Here is a 10,529-nt window from a genome sequence, read left to right as displayed (position 1 = left end):
CCCCCTTTCTTTGCCAGTCTGTTATTGATCAGAGTTGCAATTAAGAGAGACTCCGTAGATTGTTTCTGTCTCCCTCTGGGACAGACAGACCCGGCAGGGCCCATGGCCTCAGATCCATCCTTTCCTGGTGCTCCAGGGACTCGCTGGACCTATGGATGCATTACACAGAATTGCATTCTGCCTAATGGACCAGATATATTCTCCTTAACAGTAGCATCTTACATAAAGGGAAACATCCTATCTTGAAAAATAGAGACACTCTCACTTTAAGATTAGAAAATTATCTTTCCAGACCTCCTAATTTCAAATTCAGAATTAGGGTTTTCCATATTCTTGAGATAAAGAATCTGATTTCAATAGACTGCGTTTCTTCCTGAAATGGGGTTTTGTTGTCTTTTACAACTTAGAATTTAGAAGGGGAAGAAAGCATTTGCAAAAACACTTTCTCTGATGGACACATGTGTATGTTTGCCTGAGTCCTTTTTCTGTTCACCGGACACTACCATGACATTGTTAATCGGCTGTACCCCAATACAAAATAAGAAGCTTAAAGAAATTACATATGTACGTGTATATGTGTGTGTGTGTATTTCCATAGGAAAACACTCAGGCTAATCTAGTGAATCCAGACTTGGCATTTCCTTGGTTACCCATTTAAAGATTAAATGGTTACCCATTTAAAGATGGAAGCATTAAATACAGTGTGCTTTAACACAAAAAAACAAAGACACTTTTTCTCTGGAAAATCAGTGTTACCTTGCATTAAGCCCTGTTTCTTGAAAAAATCGGCACAAACACTTTCCTTCCTGGTTGCAGCTCACAATTCGATGAAATCTCCACACTGGCTCCAGCCTGGGTGGCCTCATAAGGGACAAATAGCGGCTCCAGAGCCTGCCTGGAGGAGGCCAGGTTCCAGTGAAGCTTCTGCTGGCGACTGGCAAGGATAAGCTGGTCACATCCAGGGAAAGATGTTCTTCCAGCAGGTGGTCTGGAATTCCCTCCCCCTCCCCCCCCCCCCCACCTCCAAGGCATTTCAGGGAGACTGGTGGCCAGTAAGTTTGGAGCTTGAGGTAGGATTGGCCCTCAAGAGACTCCAGTGCCTGGCGTTCACTGTGCAGGAACTAAAGGAACCCACTCAACAACACCAGATATGCAGCTGTTCAAAGACAGTAAAATTGCCGAGAGGGTGTGGGGTGCACATATTCTCCAAAAAAAAAAAAAGATTTGCTTTCTCACTAAATGTTGAGTCAGTTGATATGACTCTTAACACGTTCATTTCCACATGAAAAGGGTGAGACCCTAAGTCTGGTTTAAAAGACCTACTGAACAGTTTAGCAAAAAAAGTTCTGCCAGTTTGGTAGATTTTAAGCATTAAAAATCAGTAAGAGAAGCTAAGGAAATGGACAAATAGTACAGCAGTGAAAAAGGTTAAGTTGTCTCTGTGTGCGTTGTGTGTGTGTATGTGTAATGTTTTAAAGAAGACTGCTGATGCAAAGAAAAAAAGCGATGCTAGGAAAAAATACACAGAACTAGGTGGAGGAAGCTGATATTTCTGAATAATCAACTTTTAATTCCAAATGCATCCAAAACGGGCTGGGTGTCTCTGGGAAGCCCCGAGTACAGGTGGCAGGGAAGAGAAGCTAGCAAAAACAAAAAATGTATAAGAAATAAATGACTCTTCTACACAGCAACCTCTAAGGCAATTGCCCTACCAGGGTGGACATTTAATCAATCACAATGATGGTAACATGGTAGTGTGATGTAATGGAAATAAAATGGGATTTAAATGCTGACATCTCAGTAGCTGTGACCTTGGGCAAGTCATATCATTTGAGCCTTTATACCTTTATTTGTAAAGTGGGGTCAATAATGATTATTATCCTCACTATTTCACAGTGTAGTTGAGAGAAATATTAGTGAAAGTCCTTTGAAAAGTTAATGTGTGCTGTGGGTAGTGACTGGAATAGACAGGAAAGGGGTTCCGGGGTACTGGTAACAACTACTTCTTGGCTTGAAGCTGGTTACACAATGTGCTCACTTAAAAGTTAGACTAGCTTAAAGCAGTTTTTAAAATTACGATTTAATGCTAAGGACAAGGAAAATTAGAAATATGAAGCTTACATATTTTATCCTCACTTCTCTTATCACACCCAGAAACTGGGGACTCAAAATGGGGGTTCAATGATAAAAATCAGTTGTTTTCTATGTGTGTTTTTTTACTTGTTATTGAATAGTATTTTCCAGGTATAGAAGCAGGAGTGAACCACGAAGTTTCCTGTACGCCAGAGGGGCCAACAGTAAAAAGAAAGGAGCCCAAAACTGTTCATATTAAGGGAAAGATGTGATTAGAGAGATGTGACATGCAAAGAAATTATCTGAAAAGTGAATTCAGTTGGGAAAGTTTAAGACCGAAAGAGCCCTGAGCAGCTGGTCATGATCAGATTCTCCATCTTTCTGTCAAATGTAATTGTATCTGAGTTGGCAGGGTATTTATTGCTAAAGTCGAAGGGCCAGATTTTACACTAAACATATTTACACATTTACATTCGTGGCCCTATAAACACTCCACGTTTCACTGGCTGTGACATCAAACACATTTACCAACAAAAAGCATATGCCTAATTACAAAATCATAGGGGGAAAGGGAGGCAAGTGGCAGCTGATGGGCAATAAGCATGCATGCCTGTGTGTGTATGTGTGTGACCCAACTGTAACACTAGGAAACCAGTAAAGACAAGAATGGAAACTGACAACGCCGGGCCCACTTCACTTGTCCTCTGCCCCCCAGGACTATCCTTGTCTGGTTCCTTTCTAAAGGGGGAAGGGGACCCCTGGCATTCCAATTAGTCCCATTGGAGGAGCCCAGAGAAACCAAGCTGCTTCCTGGGCAGATTTCTGACTTGGATGGAGTTTGATGCTGATATGGCCTTTAATTTGCCCCCAAATGACTCTTCTCAGTCCGTAATAAAAACAGGTGTGAGCAAAATGTGTAGCCAGCAGAGAATTTCTCAACAAAAACTAGAGTTCTTAATTCCTGGCTTCAGATAGTAACATCAGATCCCTACCCATCAATAGCAGTTGCAATAACACTGTTAGCTGCTCCAAGCTTGGTCCTCAGTCAAGCACGGAAATCAGAACCACCAGAGCTAGAGAGAAAAACAAAACAGGCACAACCGCTGGCCTCAGACAGCCTTTAATAAATGACACGGGCTGGTATTCCATCAAAATAATCACGTTCCATCAGAATAACCACCTCCTCCAGTTCTCTCAGAGGACAGGCTAGAGGAAGAAATGGTGGATTTAAAAAAAAACAATAAAAAAAGACCTGTGAAGGGCGGAAACCTCCAGCCCCCCACAGATGGATTCTCACTACATACACTGTAAGAAGTGTGATAACAAATATATCCCAAATTCCAACTCCATCAGCAGAAATTTTGGGCAGGAATGGGCCACTGAGTAGGGGGCAGGGAAGGAGAAATGTGCAAACAAGATGCTGTAGTAAAACATGAAGAAAATCCTAGTAATTTTTTTTTCCTTCCCCTCAGTTTCTTTTCGAAGAGGAAGGGAAGGGCCTCTTAAAATCACAGGATGGGGATGGAGAGGAAATACATTGTTGAGCAGAAGCGCTAGCTTCTTATTTTAAAGAAATAAAATAATTACCCAATAGAGAAAAAAAGAACTCAACCAAGAAATGATCTAAGGTCATGACACCATGTGTGGTACAAGGAACAATTCAATCCATAAGGGCTTCATTACCCCCGCAATAGATAACATTTGGCTAAATCTAGCTGCAGATTAAATCTCCGCAGCATAACAGAGTCCTGAATGGAGAGGCTCCTTTTTGTGTGGTCCTTCTCCGGGAGCTGCCTGAACCATTAGCCCCAATATATCCCTCTCCCCATTAACTGCAATTCCCTCCCGACTGCGCTTCGGTCGTTTGTCTCCAGGCTCTACGGGGGCGTTTGATGAGCAGAGAAACAAGGAGAAGGGGAGAAAAGCCTCGGGTTAATGAGTTGTAGCAAATCCACACTTTGTAGTCGGGAGGAGGAGAGCTGGTGTCCAATGTTTGTCCAACTGGTTTATTTTTCGAGACCCAGCCTATTGAGGAAGGCTTGTTCAAGCCGGTTTCGTCCTTACAAACACACAAACATCCTTCTGTTTGCCTTCAAAGAAAAGGGGACCAGAGCTGGATTTGCATGCGAATGAGGAGCCCGGGGAGGAGACGTCCTTGCCCATCAAAGGCCGCGGTAGCCGGGCGGCCGGGCGGCCTTTGTTCCAGCACCTGCTCGCCCCGCGGCCTGACGGGGCGCGCCCCGAGCTCCTGGCTCACCGGGCCCACTGCCCGAGGTTCGCTCCTCGCTTGCCCCGCAGCCCTCGCCTGGCGGCCCACCGCCCACCCCTCGCCTGCCCCGCGGCCTTCGCTTTCCCATAGGTCGGCCAGCCGTCGGCCAGGCCCGCGGAGCCAGCAGGGCCGACGGGGGAACCCCAAACCCGGCGGTAGTGGAGGAGCTGCACTCGCAGGGCGCACCAGTCGAGACTGAGGCAGGCGGGTCGGCTCCACCTTTTCTCAGGATTCAGCACTCACGACGCACTTGCGGGGGAAGCGGGACCCCGGCTCCGGGTCCCGGACCGAGGACAGCGCTGGATCGCCCAGGCTTTCTTGCCTTTCTCTTAAAAGCACTGACGGCCTGGGAGGTGGAGTGCGTCCCGGCACTTTTTTAAAGATGCGGAAATTTGGATAGAGAAAGGGATTAGCCGGGACTCCCAGGTTCAGGATACCCAAGCATCACGCAAATAGTGAGACACACGATTTTGTTCTTTCGCGCTCTCTCCCTAATTACTTTCAGATAAAAATTCAGATCTATGACTTACAGAAGGCTTCGAGGCCCGCCAGCAGTGTTTGTGCGGTTTGGACTCCGCCTGCTAAAGTCTGTCCACCCAGGGCGCCAGTGACATCCAGACCTTCCGGGTTCCAGTGTCTCCTCTTCCTTAGGTGGGCTAGGGTAAAAGTAACTTTTCAAAAAAAGACTTTGGTCTAACGAATTTCAACTTGTATCTAGGGATCAGTGATAAACTTGGGGATGACTGTGTTTACTTTAGCCTCTTATTTCCCTTCTTTCAAATATTTCATAGGGGAAAAAACGCAGAACTTAATTTTGAGGCTGTGAGGGTCAGTTGTTTTACCTCCCCCCAAAGGGAGGGAAGGACAGGGCATCAAAGAATGAATGGTACTGCAAAATACTAGCCTATAATGTGGCCTTTGTTAATTTGCTAGGTTAAATCGCCAGCTCTTCAGATACCTGTCCAGATATTTGAAAAAATTAACAATTCACAGATATTAAGCATGCAAATTACTATGCCTTCGTTTTATCTGAAGCCCACATTACTGGTAGTAAACAAAACTAGTCTCATCTTTTTAAAGAACTATAAACTACCTGCAATAACTAGGTAAGGAAAATAAAATTTGAAAAAAGAGATCCTAGATCACCTAAATTTTTAAAATATAAGTAGTTCAAAAAACACCTGATGCATTTTCATTCTTTAAAGAGTATAGTACCTGAAAATTAAAAGATTTTCTTTACATACTCTAAGTTATTCATTTCAACTAGAATTTTGAAGCTGACACTGCCTTTTAGAATAAAAAGTGCTTTATGCAACTACTGGAATTCTGTCAAAGAAAATAGCTTTAAATACTAGAGCTTTCAAATACAATTTATTTTATCTATATATTTTGTTTGATGAAAGCTATTTAACTGATGATGACCTCTATCAAATTTTTTCTAATAAATTTTTAATTCAAAAGTCACAGATTTGTGTTACTTACTCCCATTAAAATATAACCTTATGTTGCAGAGTTTTTACAGATATATAGGATATTGTGTTCAGAAGTGAGTGGAAACTAAATGGAGTGGGAAGCTCCAAAATAAAATTTAAAGTTTTATAAAATTATCTTAGAGAACTGTGGCTTTTAAGTATCCTCAGTGCTCTTCAAAATGGAATCAAATAAGATTTGGAAATGTATACCAAAGTAACTTTTATTTGTAGTCATTTAAAAATAATTTCTGATCCCCTGCAATGGTTTTGACTTAGTATAAATGAAAAATCATGGCACGATGTTTTTGTGAAGTTGTCTCTGAAAATATAACTTTTTTCTTCTATAATGGGTTCCTACTTAACCCACAAGGAAACTTTTTTTAACAGAAAAGAAAATAAACTAAGAAGGGGATGACTAAAGTCAATTCTTTTGGAGAATTTTCTTTGAAAATTAAGCATTTATTTCTGAAAAAGTGTAAAAATCTTACATTAGAATAGTACAATAATTGCCAGTTAAAATTTACAATACTCCTTGTAAAGAATACGCAGTAAGTACAAAATAAAAATTCCGCATGTCTATTATGATACAAAACACAGGTTAAAATAAGAAATGATAATTTTGACTTTTTTCCTTGTGTAAACATGTTAATCATTTTTTCCTTTTCATGAAAAAGTACACGAGACAAATGTCCTCAAATAAAAACTATTGCTTCTCTGGCATTCTTCGGGACCTTTACTATTTTTGCATTACTCTTCTGTAGAACATTATTGATCTCTCTTTTTTTCTTTTAACGCCTGGACCTGAGACTCTCTAGACCTCAAAAAGGCTTAGATTTTTAAAAAATGTTCCCAAAGTCAAGGAAGCCCCTTGTCCCTAGACAGGGCGGATCTCCACCAGCACCCTCTTCCTCCCCACCCCAGGTCGAGGGGCTGCAGCATAGGGCGACTTTGCATAAATAAGGGGACCTGCGGAGCCGAAAAGCGCGCCCGAGAAGTTGCCAAACAGTTTCGTCTGAGAATCCCAAGCGGCGAAATGGGGGCGCGAGGTCGGGAGGGGCCGCGCCGGGAGGAGGGAACAAAATACAAAACCACCCAGATGAAAATAGGAGCCATGATTCCTACCTTCTCTTTCTCAAGCGCGCTAACAAAAGCGTTATTAACAATTTGAGATCCTAGCAGTAAAGTTCTCCACACTGGACAGGGCAGTCCCTTGGTGCAGAGTCCCCAGGGCGGCCGAGGAGGAGACGGAGGAGGCGGCGGCGGCGGCGGCGGCCACGAGCGAGCGGGTGAGTGCGGCGGCCGGGCCCACGGCCGCCTGAGCCGCGCAGCCGCCGCCGCCGCCGCCGGCCCCGGGCGCGGAGGGCGTCCCGGGAGATGGGGCGGGCGAGGCCTGCACGGCCGCGGCGGCCTGCGCGGCGGCGGCGGCGGCGGCGGCCGGGCCCAGACTGCCCCCGATGATGCTCTCGATGGAGAAGGGCGAGCGCGCCAGCGCCGAGGCGCCCGGGCCGCCCGCCTTGGCCGCCGAGGCCTGCAGGGGGCCGGGCAGGGCGGCGCCGAGCGGGTGCGGCCGGTAGCCGAAGGCGGTCCGGGCCAGCTCGGCGGCCGCGCCGTGGGGCGGCGGCGGCGGCGGCGGCGGCGGGGGCGGTGGAGGCGAGTGCGGGTGGAAGGCGGCGGCGGCGGCGGCCGCGGCGGCGAAGAGGGCCGAGGGCGGCGCGTAGGGCGGCAGCTGCAGGCCGTAGCCGCAGCCGTAGGGGCCGTAGCCGTAGGCGTGCGGGGGCGGCGGGGGCGCGGGCGGGAAGAGCGCGGCGGCGGCGGCGGCGGCGGCCGGGTCCCCTGCGCCCCCCGCGGCCCCCGCGCCGCGCAGCAGCAGCGACTCGGCGGCGGCGGCGTTGGGCGGGAGCAGCGGCTGCCGCTTGAAGCGCTTCCTCCGGCGCAGGAAGCTGCCGTTGTCGAACATGTCGGCGGACTCGGGGTCGAGCGTCCAGTAGTTGCCTTTGCCGGGGTTGCCGGGCTCGCGGGGGATCTTGACGAAGCAGTCGTTGAGAGAGAGGTTGTGGCGGATGCTGTTCTGCCAGGCGGGGAACTTCTCCCGGTAGTACGGGAAGCGGCCGCTGATGAACTCGCAGATCTCGCTCAGCGTCAGCCGCTTCTTGGGGCTCTGCAGGATGGCCATGGTGATGAGCGCGATGTACGAGTAGGGCGGCTTCACCAGCGGGTTCTTGGCGCCGCCGCCCGCGCCCGCGCCCACGCCGCCGCCGCCCGTGCCCGCGCCGCTGCCGCCGCCCGCGCCGGCCCCCGCCCCCGGGGCTGGACCCGGGGGCGCCGGGGAGCCCCCGGTCCGCGGAGCCAGCAGGATGTCATCGTCGTCGTCCTCCTCCTCCAGGTCCTCCAGCTCGTCTTCCCCGGCGTACGAGCGCCGCCGCCGCCGCCGCGCGGGGACAGCCAGGCGGTGCCCGCCGCCGCCGCCGCCCTCGTCGTCGTCCTCCTCTTCCTCGTCGTCCTCGTCCTCGCCCTCCCCCACCACGTCGATGTCTGTCTCCTCGGCGAGGCCGGAGGCATCGGACATCTCCGTGCTCAGGGTCATAGCTGTGGCGCGGCGGCGGCGGCGAGGCGGCCCATAGGGGCGCCGGGCTCCGGGTTCCCGCCGCACCCCAGCCCAGGTCCCGGGTGGCGGGCCCGGCCCGGGGGCGCCACGCTGCGCGGGGTGGGGGTACGGTGCTCCGCGGCTGCGGGAGCTGCGGCGCTGGGGCTGCGCGCAGCGGCCGAGGCTCGCGCCGCGACTTTGTAACTCCTGCGCCGCCGCGGTGGTCCCGCGATCTCTGCGCTGGCTTGGCTCGGGGCGCACCCCGCCTGGGCGGGGGGACTTGACCTTCCTTTCTCCACCAGCAGCCCCTCGCCGCGTCCGTCGAGGAGGGGGTGGAGGGGTACCGAGCGAACGAGTCAAGAGTGGCGGGCGCCCGGGAGGGTGCGGGACGGTCGAGAGTCTAGGGACAGAGCTCGTCGGAGGAGAGGGCTGAGTCCAGGAGAGGGCGGACCTTCCCCCGGCTTATAGCTGAAGGAGGCCGGTCACATGGTGTGCACGTCAGAGCGCTGCCAAGGCTAGGGAAAGAAAGCCTAGGAAATCAGCCCTGCTCCGAGAGAAAGTTCACCGGAGGAGGGAGCAGCCACTGTGAAGAGGGGGGAGGAGACGGGACCCCACCAGGCCCTCCCAAAGGGGCTGAGACCTGAGTTTCGCGCAGGCTCGTGGTGGTCTGACCGAGGGCCGCGGCAGGAGGTCGAGTTCCCAGTCTCTTCGATGGGCCCTCAAGTCGAACCCCAGAAACACTCCCGGGACGCCACAGGTTGACCACTCGATGGCCTATTGGGACCGTCTAGCCAGGGTACGACCACCCCTGAGGGTCGTCTGAGGTGGTTCCTGGGGAACGGCCCTGAGATTTGCTGGGTTGTTCCATATCCTCCAGATAGAACGAGCGGCTCCCCACGGAATTTGATGAGAACTACTCCCGCTCCCCCCCCCCCGCCCCCGGTTGAAGCGCAATAATAATTGTTTATTGACCTTTTAACCTGTCCCCTTCGGTTCTTCTTCAAAGACGTTTGTTTTCCACCATCTGTTAATAAAAATGCTGTTAGGGTGGCGTTTTAGTCACTATCTGAAATTGAATGCCCTAGAAAGTTGACAACTAAACTAAGCCACTCTAATGAGAGGATCTGACAAATTTCATGGGAATAAAGAAAGTAACCATTGAATGCAGAGAAGAAACAACTTTTTAGTGGAAACCCCAACACACACACACACACACACACACACACACACACACACACAACTGCTTCTAGGAGTAACTCAAAAGAGTTCTTTCATAATGGGGTAAGGGTTTCTATAGTTGTCAGTAAGTTGCGATGTTCTAATCAACACTCCACAGTAATCTAAAAGTGCTTAAATTACTAAACAAATACACGTATCTCTACACAGTCAGGCTTAATAATAGAAACTACAATGATAAATTTAAAACTTTCACGCCAGTTTTTTTAAATGTACTTTTTAATACACTATTTCCAATAGGTATTGTGAGAAGAAACGAAATAATTTTTAAAAAGAAGATTCAAGTTCTGTTCAACTCAGTTTTCCTTTTCGGGTTACAGAGTAGTGGAAGTAATCCAAATATGATTGTATTTTAAGTACACCTATCTATCACCAGCTCCTTTTTACTTTGGTGAGTGGAAAAATCCCAATAAATACTCACACAGCTATACATCTTGGATTTTTGCATTTCCTAAGACACTTTATTTCAAACTGGGGACTTGCCTCAAAATTGTATAAAATGATGGCTTGACAAGAACTGAGGATCAAAAATGAATGGCTTCATGTAGGAACAATCAACTGCCCTTATATATTAATATATCACTTTATGGACCTAGCAGTTTTCACGTTTCCAGACGTTTCATTGCTTCTCTTATCAATTACAGAGTCTCAAAAACAAACTGTTAACTCATCTAAGACTTCTTTTTAAATCGAGTTTTTGTTGCTAAGGACAGCTATCAACCAGTTACAGTTACAAATGACCCATAAAGTCCATCACAGATCTTTGAAAGATCTATGAGAACGCCTCAAAGTCTTAAATAAATTATTTTTCATTGACTCTCGTTTGATATGTGGCTGAATCATTTAAGTTTTGTAATGGGCATTAACCTGAGCCAACATTAATCAGTACTGCTAA

The 10,529-nt window shown here is 48.7% G+C and overlaps 1 protein-coding gene across 1 annotated transcript; it reads right to left on the bottom strand.

The window, feature by feature from the left end:
- Positions 1 to 6,320: 6,320 nt before the first annotated feature.
- On the bottom strand, positions 6,321 to 8,398 carry FOXD1 (forkhead box D1). Its single transcript, XM_061129421.1, has one exon. It carries the CDS (start codon positions 8,396 to 8,398, stop codon positions 6,971 to 6,973), a length of 1,428 nt encoding a protein of 475 aa, XP_060985404.1. The 3' UTR covers positions 6,321 to 6,970.
- Positions 8,399 to 10,529: the final 2,131 nt, after the last annotated feature.

Source organism: Dama dama, chromosome 25, assembly GCF_033118175.1.
Source record: "Dama dama isolate Ldn47 chromosome 25, ASM3311817v1, whole genome shotgun sequence".
NCBI lineage: Eukaryota > Metazoa > Chordata > Mammalia > Artiodactyla > Cervidae > Dama > Dama dama.
This window is presented reverse-complemented; position numbering and strand designations above follow the sequence as displayed.

Bases quoted from the DNA above. Each gene is read 5' to 3' on its own strand.
- FOXD1 (XM_061129421.1), bottom strand. From the start codon at position 8,398: ATGACCCTGAGCACGGAGATGTCCGATGCCTCCGGCCTCGCCGAGGAG.